This window comes from Salmo salar, chromosome 02 (genome assembly GCF_965601325.2).
Source record: "Salmo salar chromosome 02, fSalSal1, whole genome shotgun sequence".
In the NCBI taxonomy this organism is placed as follows: Eukaryota; Metazoa; Chordata; class Actinopteri; order Salmoniformes; family Salmonidae; genus Salmo; species Salmo salar.
Genome location: NC_138292.1, coordinates 25,181,659 through 25,202,003, shown reverse-complemented (window position 1 = coordinate 25,202,003; position 20,345 = coordinate 25,181,659). Strand labels below are relative to the sequence as shown.

The 20,345-nt window shown below is 45.0% G+C and overlaps 1 protein-coding gene across 2 annotated transcripts in view; it reads left to right on the top strand.

Moving 5' to 3' along the window:
- bcam (basal cell adhesion molecule (Lutheran blood group)) overlaps positions 1-20,345 on the top strand; it is a 99,242-nt gene that overhangs the window by 48,495 nt on the left and 30,402 nt on the right. For both annotated transcript variants that reach the window (XM_045713016.2, XM_045713017.2), the window contains exons 2-3: positions 11,988-12,112; positions 20,052-20,271. In XM_045713016.2, the coding sequence (XP_045568972.1) occupies positions 11,988-12,112; positions 20,052-20,271 (345 nt within the window). The remainder of the gene's footprint in view (positions 1-11,987; positions 12,113-20,051; positions 20,272-20,345) is intronic.

Below are 20,345 nucleotides of genomic sequence, written 5' to 3'. Positions count from 1 at the left end.
ACTCCTCCTCCTCCCCAGCCCCTCCTCCTCCCCAACTCCTCCTCCTACCCTCACTCCCAAAGCTGACCTGGCCTGCATATCTGCCTCTTATCCCTCTTCCTCTGTTCTCTCAGATTTAGACAGCATAACTCACCTCCTATAATCCCATCTACCTCTTCCCTCCCACTGGACCCCAAAGTTGGGCTTTATCCCCCACCCTCCTACCCACCCCTCTCCCTCCTATATCCCATCTACCTCTTCCCTCCCACTGGACCCCAAAGTTGGGCTTTATCCCACCACCCTCCTACCCACCCCTCTCCCTCCTATATCCCATCTACCTCTTCCCTCCCACTGGACCCCAAAGTTGGGCTTTATCCCCCACCCTCCTACCCACCCCTGTCTCCCTCTTTCTCCTTCCCTAAATCCCTCCGTCTCTCTCCCCCTCTCCATCCATCCCATCTCATCCCGCTGTCTCTTTGGCTCTCCTCTCTTTCATCCTAGTTCATGGGTAAATGTCAGATCTCATCATTAGCATCTGATACATATCAATGTGTTCCCCCAAAGGTCACCACTTAGCTTGACATCACAGCAATAAAGTCCCTGAGCCTGATATCTGCTCAATATTCAGGAGCTTTGAATGGGAAAGTAGTCGGCCCAACAAACATATTTCCAGTTTCCATTTTGTTCTTTTTTCATCTCTGCCTGTATCAGTGGCTAGTTTCCTGTCTCTGTTATATTACGTTTGTAACCATGTACTTTCAATTCTTTTTTCACATCCCCTTCTTTCCTCTATTCTCTCTGTCTGTCTGTCTGTGGCTCCCTTTGTAAGCAAGCGTGTTTGTGTGTGTTTGTGTGTGTGTGCCAGAAGCTGTTGTTCCTGAGCTACACCTGTTCTTGCCTCATCACGGTAGTGTTGACGGACGCCAGGTCTTACAAAGACCCACCTTGACACTGGCAGCCTGACCCACTCCACCACGAATCGAGAGAAAATACTATCGGAATGAAATGTTCCCTTTTTACATCTCATATGTTGCCTGACTACAATATTTTCTCTTGATATGTTAATAAATAAATGCTGTGTTTACCTTCCTACGTATCATAGATCGCAAGACCATTATACGTCAATAGGGATAACTGGCTAGCTACTACTGTTAGATAGCCAGATAGCCACAAATAATTGTTAGCTATCTACAGAAGAAGAATTGACATCCAACTTGCATAACATTAGTTGTAGCTAATTTTTGCCTGTTAAACTATCTAGTTAGCTACATTATTACGATTCACATGTAGCTAGCTTAGAGTTATGAAGTAAAACGTTTGCTTTGTGTATATCTTGTTTAGTCTCTATTGTTGCCATTGTTCTGGCTGGAAGAAGGTTCAGTGAATGGGGAGGTGCAGCGTGAGGTAATACAGTAGGGGGACTGTGAGTACTTCTCAAATGTAATGTTTTATGTGTTCTCCACACTCTCGTCCTCACAAGACCGTACTCAAGAGAGCGTCCTCGGAGAGTGCTCTCAGAGCATGAGAGTGTTGAGCACGGTAGTATGCATATTGAAAAACACCCTGTATGTTATATGTTCTATATGACATATCAGTATGGGATGCCAGTTTGACTGAACCATTAGGATTCAGCTGTTCTCTCCCACCAACACTTTAATGTATATATTACATACCTAAATCTGTATCACACACATCATTAATCATCCTGCTGTATCGTATATGGTACAGTGCCCCTTGACTTATTCCACATTTTGTTGTTACAGCCTGAATTGAAAATGTATTAAATAAAACAAAATCTCACCCATCTACACACAATACCCCATAATGACAGTGAAAACATATTTGTAGACATTTTTTAAACTTTATTGAAAATGAAATACAGAAATATCTAATTTACATAAGTATTCACACCCCTGAGTCAATACTTTGTAGAAGCACATTTGGCAGCGATTACAACTGTGTCTTTTTGGGTATGTCTCTAAGAGCTTTGCACACCCGGAATGTACAATATTTGTACATTATACTTTTTTTATTATTCAAGCGCTGTCAAGATCATTATTGTTCATTGCTAGACAGCCATTTTCAAGTCTTGCCGTAGATCTTCAAGCCAATTTAAGTCAAAACATAACTAGGCCACTCAGGAACATTCAATGTCGTCTTGGTAAGCAACTCCAGTGTAGATTTGGCCTTGTGTTTTAGGTTATTGTCCTGTCTGTTGGAAAGCAGACTGAACCAGGTTTTCCTATAGGATTTTACCTGTGCTTAGCTCTATTCTGTTTCTTTTTATCCTAAAAATCTCCCTAGTCCTTGCTGATGACAAGCATACCCATAACATGATGCAGCCAACACCATGCTTGAACATATGAAGAGTGGTACTTAGTGATGTGTTGTGTTGGATTTGCCCCAAACATAATGCTTTGTATTTAGGACAAAAAGTTAATTTCATGTTTTGCAGTATTACAAACAGGATGCATGTTTTGGAATATTTTTATTCTGTACAGGCTTCCTTCTTCTCACTCTGTCATTTAGGTTGTCTTATCTCAGTAACTGTTTTAAAATCCCCATTGACCTCATGGTGAAATCCCTGAGCAGTTTCCTTCCTCTCTGGCAACTGAGTGACTAGTTGCATTGATACACCTTCCAAAGTGTTATTAATAACTTCACCATGCTCAAAGGGATATTCAGCATCTGCTTTTATTATTTGTACACATCTACCAATTGGAGCCCTTCTTTACGAGGCATTGAAAACATTCCTGGTCTTTGTGGTTGAATCTGTGTTTGAAATTCATTACTTGATTGAGGGACCTTACAGATAATTGTATATGTGGGGTACAGAGATAGGGTAGTTATTCAAAAATCTAATTAACCACTTATTGAACGAGAAATGAGTACATGCAACTTATTATGCGATTTGTTAAGCACATGTTTACTCCTGAACTTATTTAGGTTTGCCATAAAAAAGGGGTTGAATACTTATTGACTCAAGATATTTCAGCTCCAATTTTCTAAAATCTTCTAGAAACAAAATTATATTTAGCCACTATGAGGTATTGTGTGTAGACCAGTGACACAAAATCTCAATTTAATCAATTTTAAATTCAGGATGTAACACAACATAATTGCAAAAAAGTTAAGGTAATGCCACTGTCACGCTGGTATAAAGGATTTGGAGAAAGGCGCAGGAATCACAATAGGGATTTTTAATACACCCAAAACAAACACGTATACAAAAACACTGGGCTGTACCCAAACAAAAGAGCGAGGGTAAACCTCGTTGAACGACACGGGACGATACCCGCAATACACAATATATATAGAACACATCATAACAGCTTCACCAACGCATAGGTACTCACACCACCAACGGACATGGGAACAATAACCGACAAAGACAGAGGGAACAGAGGGCACATATATAACATAATTATCAGGGGAAATGGGAACCAGGTGTGTGTAATCAGACAAGACAGTCCGGGGTTGATGATAATGAATCCCATTCAGTGAAGCCTAGAAAGCCGGTGACGTAAACCTCCGGTACTGGTGAACAGAATGATCAGCAGTACCGGGGGGATTCGTGACAGCCACGTTAACGGTTATCAGTGAGTAGGTCCATTTTGGAGCCGATGAGAGAGAGGCCTTATGATTAGTGACTGAGAAACACATGCAGGCACGCTCATACACATGTTCACACATAGGGAGAGATAGTAGAGACAGGATGCCCTGTGGGTGTTCAGATGCTGTTTGAGAGAGAGGGATGAAAGCAGGAAAGTCTGAGCAGTAGGCAGGCAGGGGGAATGAAAAACTCAGTTTGATGTCCAGAATACGACAGTAGCTATGGAGACAACAAGGGAAAGAGAGAAAAATAAAAAGAAACGAGAGAAGAAAAGAAAGGGTTGAGGAGGGGATCCTGCTGGTTCCTTTCATAATGAGGGACTCCCGCTCCTGCTGTGTGTGTGTGTGGCGGCGTGTGTGTGTGTGTGTGCGTGTGTGTGTGGTGTGTGTGGGGGGGGGGATGCGTGTGTGTGCGTAAGCCAATGCTATGTTAGGATTTAGTCAGATGTACTCCCATTAACTGTTTAACACAGTATGTATGAAGGACTGTACCATGGAAAGCTTAAAACACTAAGCTCAATTGAGCTCCTGTACCATTGTGCATTATTTAACTAGGGGATTTGTGTTATCAATGTGACTTCCAGTATGGGCCTATGTCTTTGTGGAAGCTCTACTCTAGTTGGTCTAGCACCACTCGTGGAGCTTATGTTGCTCATCAATAGTGAATGCTTAGTGTGTGTGTGTGTGTGTGTGTGTGTGTGTGTGTGTGTGTGTGTGTGTGTGTGCTCCATGTCAGTCAGAGTGTCTGTGGGTCACAGTTGGAGCGTCTAGTTCCCATCTGTCCCCCCCCCCCCCCCCACACACACACCACACACACACTTTCTCTTTGTTTTCTGTAAATCGTATTATCTACCCCACGTCAGTTAATGGGACCCCCATGCAGCTAACCCCCCCACTTCCCCTCCCACATACACACCCCACCCACTCGCACAGACAGACCCCACTCCCCTCGCACACACACTAAAAAACACCCACGCACACCCCTCGCCCTCCAAAACACACACACACAACACTCTCTCTCTCTTTTGAGCTCCTGCTGTGGGATCAGATTGGTTGATGGAGTCACTAATTACTCCATAATTGCCCCTCTCTGTCTGCCCAGCTGCCTCATGGGAAAAACACAAGGGTTAAACTACATTGATCAGACCAGACCAGACTGTATTTGGCCTGGCAGAGAGAGAGAATCCACAAGGGTTAAACTACATTGATCAGACCAGACCGGACTGTATTTGGCCTGGCAGAGAGAGAGAATCCACTGGGCACAGACGTCAGTTCAACGTCTAGTATTGATTTACATTTGGTTGAGTTATCAACTACCGTGAATTCAACTTGAAATCAAGAACAAATGCCACCCTGTCATTGGATTTAGGTGGAAAGTTGAAAAGAAGAAAAAAAAATCCCTTATATCAATAACTTTTTTTGCAAATCCAATCATTTTCCCACGTTGATTCAAAGTCATCAAATATATATTTTTGTTGCTGAAATGAAGTGGAAACAATGTTGATTCAACCAGTTTTTGCCCAGTGGGAAGGAGAGGTAATAGGAATGGAGGGACTTGGGGGTGGGGTTGGAGAAGGCCATAAAGACAGAGAGTAAAGAGAGAAGAGAGACAGGAGAGAGGAAGAGACCGACAGACATGCTGGCTAGGTGTGACAGTCCCAAGCTCACATAGACACTACCTGTGTATTCTTCCCATGACAATCAATCCTACTCTTCTAGACACTAATATCTACTGAAGAGCATAGCGTAAGGGTTCCTGATGTATCTACTTCATGTGCTCATTCATTCTCTCTCGCTTCGTCAGGAGCGTTGTTGGTGTTGGCTCATACATAGCGTTATTTTAGTCTACTTCCCCCTTCAAACCCTTGTCATAGCATGAGACCAGGGTTGCCAAATACGTTTTTATCTATTTCTACACTCTTCAGCCAACAACATGAGAGAGGGAGGGGAGCGAGAGAGAGGGAGGGGAGCGAGAGAGAGGGAGGAGAGCGAGAGAGAGGGAGGGGAGCGAGAGAGAGAGAGGGAGGGGAGAGAAAGAGAGAGAGGGAGGAGAAAGGGAGGGGAGAGAGAGAAGGAGAGAGAGGAAGGGGAGAGAAAAAGAGGGAGGGGAGCGAGAGAATGAGGAAGTGAAAAAAGGTCAAATGGAAAGTGATAGAAGTGGAGAGGTTTTGGGATGAGCGAGGGAGAGAGAGAGAAAGAGATCTCTTCTGAGAATTTCTAAAATGGATTGACCACTGACCTCTATCTGCAGTGTGTGGGTCACATTGGTTCTTGGTGTCTGACCCTGGAGGAATCTCTCACACACAAACTGCAACGTAACTCTCTCTCTCTCTCTCTCTCTCTCTCTCTCTCACTCACACACAAAATGTTTTTTTTTCTTTATGTTATGTCGTATTTGTGCATCTCTGAGCGATGTTCTATCGATTCCAGGGGTTATTTCTAGGTGATTCTTCCTTTAATTTTAACTCCTCTCTCTGTCTCTCTAAAACACCAACACCATCCTTTCATCCCCATATCTCTTCTTATTACCACTTCCAAACAGGAGCCATATTCCCAACACTCCACCCACACACCCAACTAGCTTTTCCCACAGGCTAATTCTGATATGAATTGAAAATAGTTTGCCCAAATCTGGTCCTGTCCAAGTTCACTGCACACTACACTACATCAGCAGTGTTCCTGCAGTATTTATCTCTCTAGTGTATTCTCTCTTTACACACACACACACAGTAAATACACTGTATGTGAACACGCGTTCCTCCACTCTCTGTGGAAAAGCCCATTCCCCCTCAGGAGACTGAAAAGATTTGGCATGGGTTCTCAGATCCTCAGAGCATCCTGACTGGTTGCATCACCACCTGGTATGGCAACTGCTCAGCCAAAGGGTAGTGTGTACGGCCCAGTGCATTACTGGGGCCAAGCTTCCTGCTTTCCAGGACCTCTATACCAGGCGGTGTCAGAGGAAGGCCCTAAAAATTGCCAAAGACTCCAGCCACCCTAGTCATCGACTGTTATCTCTGCTACCACACGGCAAGCGGTACCGGAGCGCCAAGTCTATGTCCAAAAGGTTTCTTAACAGGTTCCACCCCCAAGCCATAAGACTCCTGAACAGCTAATCAGATGGCTACCTGGACTATTTGCATTGACCCCCCCCCCCTTTACGCTGCTGCTACTCTCTGTTTATTATCTATGTATTGTCACTTTACCTCTACCTACATGTACATATTACCTCAATTACCTCGACTAACCTGTACTCCCGCACATTGACTCTGTACCAGTACCCCCTGTATATAGCCTCGCCACTGTTCCTCTTTAATTATTAGTTATTTTTCTATTTTCTTCTTTTTAATATATATTTTTTTACTTTAGTTTATTTAGTAAATACTTCAACACTTATTTTTCTTCAAACTGTATTGTTGGGCTTGTATATGGCGCATGTGACAAATACCATTTGATTTGATGAAATGGTATTTTGCAGTCATGTTGTAAGGGCTGTCTTCAGGAATGGACCAAAATGCAGCGGAGTTAGTATTCATCTTTCAATTTAATTAATTAACTGCTCCGGCAGTTCAGGGCAGTCCGGCCGCTCCGGCAGTTCGGCCGCTCCGGCAGTTCGGCCGCTCCGGCAGTTCAGCGCAGTCCGGCCACTCCGGCAGTTCAGCGCAGTCCGGCCACTCCGGCAGTTCAGCGCAGTCCGGCCACTCCGGCAGTTCAGCGCAGTCCGGCCACTCCGGCAGTTCAGCGCAGTCTGACCTCTCTGGCGACTGTTGACTGGCGGGCAGCTCTGACGACTGTTGACTGGCGGGCAGCTCTGACGACTGTTGACTGGCGGGCAGCTCTGACGACGACTGTTGACTGGCGGGCAGCTCTGACGACGACTGTTGACTGGCGGGCAGCTCTGACGACGACTGTTGACTGGCGGGCAGCTCTGACGACGACTGTTGACTGGCGGGCAGCTCTGACGACGACTGTTGACTGGCGGGCAGCTCTGACGACGACTGTTGACTGGCGGGCAGCTCTGACGACGACTGTTGACTGGCGAGGCTGGGTTGACACACTAGACTCCTGGTGCGTGGTGCTGGTACTGGGCGTACCAGATTGCGAACACGCACCTCCATGCTAGTGCGGGGAGCTGGTCTGGGGCTCCATTCTTGCCCCGCAAAACTCCCCTTGTGCCCCCCCCTAAAAATGTATTGGGGGTGCCTCCCGGTCTCCCTTACCTCGCCAGCCTTCTTCCGCTGCTTGGTCCTTTGTTGGTGGGTAATTCTGTAAGGGCTGTCTTCAGGAATGGACCAAAATGCAGCGGAGTTAGTATTCATCTTTCAATTTAATTAGAAAGAACACTATAACAAACAAACAAACAAACAAACAAACAAACAAACAAACAAACAAACAAACAAACAAACAAACAAACAAACAAACAAACAAAACAAGGAAACTGACAGCCAACAGTCCTGTCAGGTGCAAACACACTAAACAAGAAACAATTACCCACAAACCCCAGTGACAAACAACTCCTACATATGTGACTCCCAATCAGGAACAACAATTCCCAGCTGTTCCTGATCAGGAGTCACAAGACACACACCAGACTGCCACGTCCTGACCCCCAAACTACTACACCAGCTCCATCTGCTGGTCAGGACGTGACACGTGTGTAAGTGTATCCAGTAAAGATCTCCCCTGACCTATTATGTAAGGCTGTCAGTGTGTGTATGTCTTCTACATAGTATGGAATACTACAGCGTAGGGTCAACTGTACCATACTGAACAGGCCTGATCCTGTTAGCACACAGTCTACATGTCATTAGAAATAGTAGCAGATTCATTGTAGTGATACTTGTCACTTTAGCTAGTGACCACAACATCACACACGGCTATGAATGCCAAGGCCTAATAGTATATGGAGGTTTTTATTAGACATAGACGGCACTGAATGAATCCCAAATGGATATTAATGTAGCCTCTTCTATTGTAGCCTGATCTCCCAGACTACTGTTACTGCATGCTGTGGAGCAGAGTGGAGAATGGTAGCAGTGAGAGACCTCCCCACTGTTACTGCATGTTGTGGAGCAGAGTGGAGAATGGTAGCAGTGAGAGACCTCCCCACTGTTACTGCATGCTGTGGAGCAGAGTGGAGAATGGTAGCAGTGAGAGACCTCCCCACTGTTACTGCATTTTGTGGAGCGGAGTGGAGAATGGTAGCAGTGAGAGACCTCCCCACTGTTACTGTCTGCTGGGTAGTAGAGTGGAGAATGGTAGCAGGGAGAGACCTCCCCACTGTTACTGTCTGCTGGGTAGTAGAGTGGAGAATGGTAGCAGGGAGAGACCTCCCCACTGTTACTGTCTGCTGGGTAGTAGAGTGGACAATGGTAGCAGTGAGAGACCTCCCCACTGTTACTGCATGTTGTGGAGCAGAGTGGAGAATGGTAGCAGTGAGAGACCTCCCCACTGTTACTGCATGTTGTGGAGCAGAGTGGAGAATGGTAGCAGGGAGAGACCTCCCCACTGTTACTGTCTGCTGGGGAGCAGAGTGGAGAATGTTAGCAGTGAGAGACCTCCCCACTGTTACTGTCTGCTGGGTAGTAGAGTGGAGAATGGTAGCAGTGAGAGACCTCCCCACTGTTACTGCATGTTGTGGAGCAGAGTGGAGAATGGTAGCAGTGAGAGACCTCCCCACTGTTACTGCATTTTGTGGAGCGGAGTGGAGAATGGTAGCAGTGAGAGACCTCCCCACTGTTACTGTCTGCTGGGTAGTAGAGTGGAGAATGGTAGCAGGGAGAGACCTCCCCACTGTTACTGTCTGCTGGGTAGTAGAGTGGAGAATGGTAGCAGGGAGAGACCTCCCCACTGTTACTGCATGCTGTGGAGCAGAGTGGAGAATGGTAGCAGTGAGAGACCTCCCCACTGTTACTGCATTTTGTGGAGCGGAGTGGAGAATGGTAGCAGTGAGAGACCTCCCCACTGTTACTGTCTGCTGGGTAGTAGAGTGGAGAATGGTAGCAGGGAGAGACCTCCCCACTGTTACTGTCTGCTGGGTAGTAGAGTGGAGAATGGTAGCAGGGAGAGACCTCCCCACTGTTACTGCATGCTGTGGAGCAGAGTGGAGAATGGTAGCAGTGAGAGACCTCCCCACTGTTACTGCCTGCTGTGGAGCAGAGTGGAGAATGGTAGCAGTGAGAGACCTCCCCACTGTTACTGCATGTTGTGGAGCAGAGTGGAGAATGGTAGCAGGGAGAGACCTCCCCACTGTTACTGCATGTTGTGGAGCAGAGTGGAGAATGGTAGCAGTGAGAGACCTCCCCACTGTTACTGCATGTTGTGGAGCAGAGTGGAGAATGGTAGCAGGGAGAGACCTCCCCACTGTTACTGCATGTTGTGGAGCGGAGTGGAGAATGGTAGCAGTGAGAGACCTCCCCACTGTTACTGCATGTTGTGGAGCGGAGTGGAGAATGGTAGCAGTGAGAGACCTCCCCACTGTTACTGCATGTTGTGGAGCAGAGTGGAGAATGGTAGCAGTGAGAGACCTCCCCACTGTTACTGCATGTTGTGGAGCGGAGTGGAGAATGGTAGCAGTGAGAGACCTCCCCACTGTTACTGCATGTTGTGGAGCGGAGTGGAGAATGGTAGCAGTGAGAGACCTCCCCACTGTTACTGCATGTTGTGGAGCGGAGTGGAGAATGGTAGCAGTGAGAGACCTCCCCACTGTTACTGTCTGCTGGGGAGCAGAGTGGAGAATGGTAGCAGGGAGAGACCTCCCCACTGTTACTGTATGCTGGGGAGCAGAGTGGAGAATGGTAGCAGGGAGAGACCTCCCCACTGTTACTGTATGCTGGGGAGCAGAGTGGAGAATGTTAGCAGGGAGAGGGGTGAGACCTCCCCACTGTTACTGCATGCTGGGTAGTAGAGTGGAGAATGTTAGCAGGGAGAGGGGTGAGACCTCCCCACTGTTCTCACTTTCACTGTTCACTATCCCCCCAGGAACCATTCTCTCTCTCTCTCTCTCTCTCTCTCTCTCTCTCTCTCTCTCTCTCTCTCTCTCTCTCTCTCTCTCTCTCTCTCTCTCTCTCTCTCTCTCTCTCTCTCTCTCTCCCCTTCTCTCATTGATATCTAAGACTGTGTGCATCCTAATGTTCCAGTTGAATGTAGTCTCCACTGAGCTGCCTGCCAGAAAGGCCACTCTATTCCTTCTGACTGAGAGTGTCCTTCTATATTCTACCCATTGTGTTCTACTCTGTCCTCAATAAACCGTCTGTCAGGCTGTTTGTTCATTACTAGGAAAATGACCAATCTTCATTTCATACGCAACAGTACAGTCGTTTTCATACATGGAGATTTGCACCTGACAAGGCCTTGTGTGGTCCATGAAGATGTACCTCTGGGAATGGCACAATCCCAGCATGACGTGTTGTCCCTGTACCTTGTTTAGAAAGACACTGTTTTTCTCAGTGTGGTTTTGTGTCTCTCAGTGAGTATAAGGTGTGTTTGGGGTTAGTCACAGACTGTTGCCTCTTGCTGTTGTCTGTCTGTTGTTTATCTGTGTGTGTTATCTGTCTGGGACATCACAGGAAAGGTGTGCTCCAGCACTGATAAAGACCTGCCTGGACGCCACTCAGCTGTCTTAGCTTTTTTACCTTTCTTTTGAAACGATCAGAAGCTCAGGGCTTTATGCAAACACAGACACATGCACACACACACGCATACACACACATCTGTAGGCTTAATTTAATTACAGGAGCTGGTAGGTTCAGTTAAAGGACGGACAATCTGGACTCAACTCCACAGCTGGAATTCACACCCATCAATTTATCTCCCTCCATCCTTTTCCTCCCTCTCATCAATCACTCCCTCCTTCTTCCCCTTGCCCTGACTGGTCCCGGGTGTGTGTGTGTGTGTGTGTGTGTGTGTGTGTGTGTGTGTGTGTGTGTGTGTGTGTGTGTGTGTGTGTGTGTGTGTATGTGTGTGTGTGTGTGTGTGTGTGTGTGTGTGTGTGTGTGTGTGTGTGTGTGTGTGTGTGTTTATTACGTAACATGCCATACACACATCTTTGGTATGGAGCGTTGAACAGTGTGTGGCATGTGTATGTAACGTTACACCCTTTGGTGGCCCCCTTGCCTTTCCCATCAGCAAACATTCTCTCATCTTATGCTGTTCGTTGAGCTTTCCTTTTTTGTTTTACACTCGTTTTTATAGAATAATAGGTATTTGACATAAAAATGTGTGTATTTAAACTCAACATAATAATGTGAAAGTGCCTCAATAACTAATTATCACCTCTCTCTCTCTCTCTCTCTCTTTCTCTCCCTCTCTCTCTTTCTCTCCCTCTCTCTCTTTCCCTCCCTCCCTCCCTCTCTCTCTGTCTCCCTCTCCCTCTCTCTGCCTGTCTCTCTCTGCAGTGTGCTGGGCTGTCGTGACAGTGACAGTGACTCCCAAGGTGGAGGTGATCAAGGGAGAGTCAGCCAGTCTGCCCTGCACCTTCAAAATCCCTCCCTCCCCGAACAACATCGTAGAGTGGTTCATTGTAAGTCTCCTACTACTTTACTCCTGGCTTCCCACATTAAAAAAATACTACAGTCTAAAAAATACTACAGTTTACTATATAATACTACAGTGCTTACTATAGAATTCAGTAGTAAACTGTAGTATACTGTAGAATACTAACTACACAAATCAAATCAAATTGTATTTGTCACATGTGCCGAATACAACAGGTGTAGATCTTATCCTGAAATGCTTACTTACAAGCCCTTAACCAACAATACAGTTCAAGAAATAGAGTTAAGAAAATATTTACAAACAAAAACTAAAGTAACAAATAAAATATAATAAAAATGTACACAATAAAATTACATAACAATAACGAGGCTATATACAGAGGGTACCGGTACGGGGTACAGGTTAGTCGAGGTCATTTGTACATGTAGGTAGTGTCACGCCCTGACCTTGGAGATCCTTTATTCTCTATTTTGGTTAGGTCGGGGTGTGACTAGGGTGGGCATTCTAGTTTCTTTATTTCTAGGTTGGCTTGGTATGGTTCCCAATCAGAGGCAGCTGTCTATCGTTGTCTCTGATTGGGGATCATATTTGGGCAGCTTTTTTCCCACCTGTTGGTTGTGGGATCTTGTTTGTGTATAGTTGCCTTGAGCACTGCATAGCTTCACGTTCGTTTTGTTCTTTATTGTTATTTTTTGCTGGTTCACGTAATAAAGATGATGAACCCAAACCACGCTGCATTTTGGTCCGATTCTTACAACAACAGCCGTGACAGGTAGGGGTAAAGTGATACAATGTAAGTGTAAAGTGATACAATTCCCCTCCCCATATCCAAATTTGTGCACCCTTAATTGAGAAACCTACATGCCAAGTATAGACCATCATTTTGTGTTCCATACATGGAGAAAGCCTCCACTTCTACAGTGGTTCCTCCTTTAAAAGTTGCGTCATACTGCGGCACACCTTGCGTGCTGCTGCAGCATTCTGTGGCACGTCATTTCATTCTCAGCCATTTCTTCTGTTACTGCAAGTTATTGCTAGTTTGACCACCAGAGGGCATCTTTGAGAAGCATTTGATAGTATTCTGTATTGACATTACCAGAGAATTTAAAACCTTTTTTGTAATAACATAGTATATGGGATTGATTTTAAGAAATTTGGCTTAGTTCATTTGATTAATATTATGGTGTTTCTATTCAGAGAAAAACGAAAAACGAAACCCTCAGGGGCGATGTACAACATGATGGTTGGGAGTAGGCTACAGGATTGGAGGATTCTAAATTGTTTGCCTTCATTAGACAACTTTGTTCCAATAGTTCTGTAAATCAGTGGGAATAAATATCACTGATTTACAGAACTATTGGAACAAAGTTGTCTAATGAGGCAAACAATTTAGAATCCTCCAAACTTGTAGCCTACTCCCAATCGTCATGTTGTACATTGCCATATTTTCCATCCTAATTGAAACCCTGAGGGTTTCGTTTTTCACCATAATATTAATCAAATTAATTAAGCAAGTACCAGTCAAAGGTTTGGACACACCTATTCATTCCAGGATTTTTATTTTTACTATTTTCTACATTGTAGAATAATAGTGAAGACATCACAACTATGAAATAACACTGGTCTCCCGCGTGCCCTGCATTCTGTAGTACAGACATGGCCTGCTCTCCCTTATGTAAGGAATTAGGCACTTTCGCATGTTTACTACAGTATGTATTGTAGACTGCACAGTAGCCTAATAAACAGTTAATAAAATAATGATAAAAATATGAAGTGCCTAATTCCTTACATAAGGGAGAGCAGGCCATGTCTGTACTACAGAATGAGAGATATCTTCAGTATTATTCTACAATGTAGAAAATAGTAAAAATATAGAAAAATCCTGGAATGAGTAGCTGTGTCCAAACTTTTGACTGGTACAGTGGGGGGGAAAAGTATTTGATCCCCTGGTGATTTTGTACGTTTGCCCACTGATAAAGAAAGGATCAGTCTATAATTTTAATGGTAGGTTTATTTGAACAGTGAGAAACAGAATAACAAAAAAAATATCCAGAAAAACGCATGTCAAAAATGTTATAAATTGATTTGCATTTTAATGAGGGAAATAAGTATTTGACACCCTCTCAATCAGAAAGATTTCTGGCTCCCAGGTGTCTTTTATACAGGTAACGTGCTGAGATTAGGAGCACACTCTTAAAGGGAGTGCTCCTAACCACAGCTTGGTACCTGTAAAAAAGACACCTGTCCACAGAAGCAATCAATCAATCATATTCCAAACTCTCCACCATGGCCAAGACCAAAGAGCTCTCCAAGGATGTCAGGGACAAGATTGTAGACCTACACAAGGCTGGAATGGGCTACAAGACCATCGCCTAGCAGCTTGGTGAGAAGGTGACAACATTTGGTGCGATTATTCGCAAATGGAAGAAACACAAAAGAACTGTCAATATCCCTCGGCCTGGGGCTTCATGCAAGATCTCACCTCGTGGGGTTGCAATGATCGTGAGAACGGTGAGGAATCAGCCCAGAACTACACGGGAGGATCTTGTCAATGATCTCAAGGCAGCTGGGACCATAGTCACCAAGAAAACAATTGGTAACACACTACGCCGTGAAGGACTGAAATCCTGCAGCGCCTGCAAGGTCCCACTGCTCAAGAATACATATACATGCCCGTCTGAAGTTTGCCAATGAACATCTGAATGATTCAGAGGACAACTGGTGAAAATGTTGTGGTCAGATGAGACCAAAATTGAGCTCTTTGGCATCAACTCAACTCGCCGTGTTTGGAGGAGGAGGAATGCTGCCTATGACCCCAAGAACACCATCTCCACCGTCAAACATGGAGGTGGAAACATTATGCTTTGGGGGTGTTTTTCTGCTAAGGGGACAGGACAACTTCACAGCATCAAAGGGACGATGGACGGGGCCATGTACCGTCAAATCTTGGGTGAGAACCTCCTTCCCTCAGCCAGGGCATTGAAAATGGGTCGTGGATGGGTATTCCAGCATGACAATGACCCAAAACACACGGCCAAGGCAACAAAGGAGTGGCTCAAGAAGAAGCACATTAAGGTCCTGGAGTGGCCTAGACAGTCTCCAGACCTTAATCCCATAGAAAATCTGTGGAGGGAGCTGAAGGTTCGAGTTGCCAAACGTCAGCCTCGAAACCTTAATGACTTGGAGAAGATCTGCAAAGAGGAGTGGGACAAAATCCCTCCTGAGATGTGTGCAAACCTGGTGGCCAACTACAAGAAACGTCTGACCTCTGTGATTGCCAACAAGGGTTTTGCCACCAAGTACTAAGTCATGTTTTGCAGAGGGGTCAAATACTTATTTCCCTCATTAAAATGCAAATCATTTTATAACATTTTTCACATGCTTTTTTCTGGATTCTTTTGTTGTTATTCTGTCTCTCACTGTTCAAATAAACCTACCATTAAAATTATAGACTGATCATTTCTTTGTAAGTGGGCAAACGTACAAAATCAGCAGGGGATCAAATACATTTTCCCCCCACAAAACAAGTTTTAATGACTCCAACCTAAGTATATGTAATCTTCCGACTTCAACTGTATGTGGGATGATACATTTTTGACCAGTTGCAATTGTAAGTGGGCCTAGTAAAAAAAATCCTATTTCAATTAGGCTGTTCAGCCTCATAGCCTACCTCAGCCAGTTAAGTTATTTTATATAGGTCTAGGCTCCGAAGAAATATACTCCAATTAAGCCCTCTTGTTGTTTGTAAAGTCAAAATTCAAAATTCAAAAAGGCACTCGCACATCTGAGCTATCTTTTTTGCAGGTGCATGGCAACAGCCGGATAAGATGAGGAAAAAGGAGAAGGAACGCGCACACTGTTCTGATCCTATCACTGATCTTTAATAAGCTTTATGTATCAGCCTCACGGCCTTCATCAGAGCTTTTGTGAGTTTTTTAAATTAGCACCCTTATGTAGACCTAGCCCTACCCACATCCGTTCCACGCATGGAAAGGGGTTGGAGGCGAAGGAAAAACAAATAAGTGCTACCAAATATAACAATATGCATTTCATAAATTTTCAAATAAGGTGTGTACATAAAACGTATTAAACACGTCTGTAAAACCACAATGAGGACATCGACCTACCAAGCAAGTTTTCATAAATCATTGGGTACAGTGTAAGAAAAACGTCCGAGTAATCTGAAATAGGGGAATAATTCATGTTCAAATTTACAACATAACATACATAGGCATTTCAACATTAAGTCCTTTAGGAAATAATGTCTGGAGGGTGAAAATCCCAAAACATTCTGGCTGATTTTCTTTTGTGGCTGGCAGTTGGCATGGACCAATTTATCGCGTAAATAAAACATGCCAGTGTTTCTTGACCGCATCTCCCACTTTTCGCGAGTTCAAAGTATACGTCGTCGTGAACATTACAGAGTGTTCTTTAGCTCTAGTGGGTCTTTTTTGTAGCAGTTCATCTCGTGTTTTCCCCAATGCCAAATTAAGAGCTTCATCCACACATTGTGGAGAATAGCCTCTTCTTAGAAACCTATTGCGCATCTCCGCTGCTTTTTCTAGATAGTCCTGAAAATGATTTGTTGCAAGTTGGGAGGAGGGGGGGTTTCACACCTAGCTCAAGTTGAGGAGGGGAGGGGGGGTTCCACACCTAGCTCAAGTTGAGGAGGGGAGGGGGGGTTCCACACCTAGCTCAAGTTGAGGAGGGAAGGGGGGGTTCCACACCTAGCTCAAGTTGAGGAGGGAAGGGGGGGTTCCACACCTAGCTCAAGTTGAGGAGGGGAGGGGGGGTTCCACACCTAGCTCAAGTTGAGGAGGGGAGGGGGGGTTCCACACCTAGCTCAAGTTGAGGAGGGAAGGGGGGGTTCCACACCTAGCTCAAGTTGAGGAGGGGAGGGGGGGTTCCACACCTAGCTCAAGTTGGGGAGGAGGGGGGGTTTCACACCTAGCTCAAGTTGAGGAGGAGGGGGGGTTCCACACCTAGCTTGGCAATTATACAATTCTTTCATAAAGGTTGGATAGTCTGTTGTTCAGCTAATAGCCCATCCTGCTATGCTTGTGAAAAAAGAATAATAATACTTTCTTCCCTTTCCACGTTAAATATTCCAATTGATAAAGTGTTTTTAGCCACAATCGACTCCTACCCCAATTAATACATTTGGACACAGTCGATAGCATGCTGGACTTCGGGCTAGAATGTTTAGAGTTTGAATCCTGCTCCCTGCTTGCTATAATGAATGAGTTTGATACACCTGGTATTGAATATGGCTGAAAAAAACTTGCTAAATAGCGATTTTCGTAAATTAACTTTATGACAAAAAAATATGCACAATCAATTGTCTCTACATTAACTAACATATTCCTCTCAATTGTAAATGTTTTGCTTGACTCATTATGACGTTATAACTACATACATTTGCTTCCCCATAATGTTTTGTCAGCCATCTTTGCTGAAGTCACCAGGGACAGGTGGCCCACATCAAATTTGCATTGGAACCACTCGATATGATTGGTCATATAAAAACCTTGGGACCCAAATGCATAATGAGTGCTCTCCCTTGTGGTGGTCTGGAGCAATGAAGCCATGACGCTGGGTACCTCTAAGTCCCGCGATGCAAGCTCGCAACTTTTAAAGGAGGAACCACTGTATGTCAAAGATAATAAAACAAAAGCACTATAGTAAACACCACAGTAATGTTCGTGAAAACACTACAGCATATACTACAGTATACTACAATCCGCAAAACACTACATTAATTACTATAGTGTATATACTACAGTTTTCTTTTACTACAGTATTTATACTATAGTTAACTGTAAATACGACAGTATACTACAGAATTTACTACAGACTTTTGTCCGCAAAAACACTATAGGGAATGCTACAGTAAATACCACAAAAACACTGCAGTGAATACTATAGTATTTATACAGTATTTTTTTGTTGTATTTTTTCATGTGGAGTTGGTGCACTTTGGCCTAATATCGTTTGACACCCTGTGTTTGGCAGAACCACTGAAAAAGCTTTTCCCTCATCAATCTACACACAATATCCCATAATGACAAAGCGAAAACAGTTTTTTAGACATTTTTGCTAATTTGCTATAAAACAGAAATACCTTATTTACCTAAGTATTCAGACCCTTTGCTATGAGACTCGAAATTTTGCTCAGGTGCATTCTGTTTCAATTGATTGTCATTGAGATGTTTCTACAACTTGATTGGAGTCCACCTGTGTTAAATTCAATTGATTGGACATGATTTGGAAAGGCACACACCTGTCTATATAAGGTCCCACAGTTGACAGTGCATGTCAGAGCAAAAACCAATCCATGAGGTCGAAGGAATTGTCCGTAGAGATCCGAGACAGGATTGTGTCGAGGCACAGACCTGGGGAAGGGTACCAAAAACTTTCTGCAGCATTGAAGGTCCCCAAGAACACAGTGGCCATCATTCTTAAATGGAAGAATTTTGGAACCACCAAGACTCTTCCTAGAGCTGGCCGCCCAGCTGAGCAATCAGGGGAGAAGCGCCTTGGTCAGGAAGGTGACTAAGAACCCGATGGTCACTCTGACATAGCTCCAGAGTTTCTCTGTGGAGATGAGTGAATCTTCCAGAAGAACAACCATCACTGCTGCACTCACCAATCAGGCAGATTGGCCAGACGGAAGCCACTCTGCTTTGAGTTTACCAAAAGGCAGCTAAAGGACTGGACTCTCAGACCATGAGAAACAAGATTCTCTGGTCTGATGAAACCAAGATTGAACTCTTTGGCCTGAATGCCAAGCATCATATCTGTAGGTGAAGTGTGGTGGTGGCAGCATCATGCTGTGGGGACTGAGAGACTAGTCAGGATCAAGGGAAAGATGAACGGAGAAAAGTACAAAGAGATCCTTGATTAAAACCTCAGACTGGGGCGAAGGTTCACCTTCCAGCAGGTCGATGACCCTACGCACACAGCCAAGACAATGCAGGAGTGGCTTCGGGACAAGTCTCTGAATGTCCTTGAGCAGCCCAGTCAGAGCCCGGACATGAACCCGATCAAACATCTCTGGAGAGACCTGAAAATAGCTCTGCAGCAAGGCTCCCCTTTCAACCTGACAGAGCTTAAGAGGATCTGCTGTCACGCCCTGACCATAGAGAGCCCTCGGGGTTCTCTATGGTGTTTTAGGTCAGGGCGTGACTAGGGGGGTTTCTAGGTATTACATTTCTATGTTGGTGTGTGTGTATGGTTCCCAATTAGAGGCAGCTGAATATCGTTACCTCTAATTGGGGATCATACTTAGTGTGTCCTTTTTCCCACCTGCTATGTGGGATATTGTTTTGTATGAGTGCCTATGTGCGCTACGTATTTCACGATCGTTATATCTTTGTTGTTTTGGAAGTTTCACTATCACTAAAATGTGGAACTCTACTCACGCTGCGCCTTGGTCCAATTATGCATACGACGGTCGTGACATCTGCAGAGAAGAATGGGAGAAAGCTTTTTCATTATGGGGTATTGTGTGTAGATTGATAAGGGGAAAAAAGATTAAATCCATTTTAGAATAAGGTTATAATGTAACAAAATGCGGAAAAAGTCAAGGGGTCTGAATACTTTCCTAAGGCACTCTACATATCTCTGTGAAGTGTCTGTGTTGTTTTTTGAACTTGTGAAAAACAAATTCCTCTCTGGCCATCTACCCCTTCCCCTCTCTCCTCTTCCCCTCTCTCCTCTTCCCCTCTCTCCTCTTCCCCTCTCTCCCCTTCTCCTCTCTCCTCTTCCCCTCTCTCCTCTTCCCCTCTCTCCCCTTCCCCTCTCTCCCCTTCCCCTCTCCCCCTCTCTCCTCTTCCCCTCTCGCCACCCTGATTGTTTTTCATCTAATTTATTTTCTTTACTCTCTCTAATCTCCCTCTTCTCTCTCCCTCCCCTCTCTCTTTCCCTCTCCTTCCTATCCCCCTCTCTCCTCTTCCCCTCACCAGGAGGAGGGTGGCACTAGGAAGCGTGTTGCGTTCCGCTCCGTGTTGGGCGGCGAGGGGAAGAGTGATGAGGGGACACGTCTGTCTGATAGAGTGACCATGGGAAGGGACTTCTCTCTGACCATCTCCCCCGTGGCGGTGGAGGACCAGCTGCCCTTCTACTGCCAGGTCACTGCTGGCCCTGCCGGGGTCGGAGAGGCCATCACACAGCTCAAAGTCTTCTGTGAGTTACTGACCGCTGACCTTTAGAGTGACCCTACTGTGACCTTTAGAGTGACCCTACTGTGACCTTTTAGA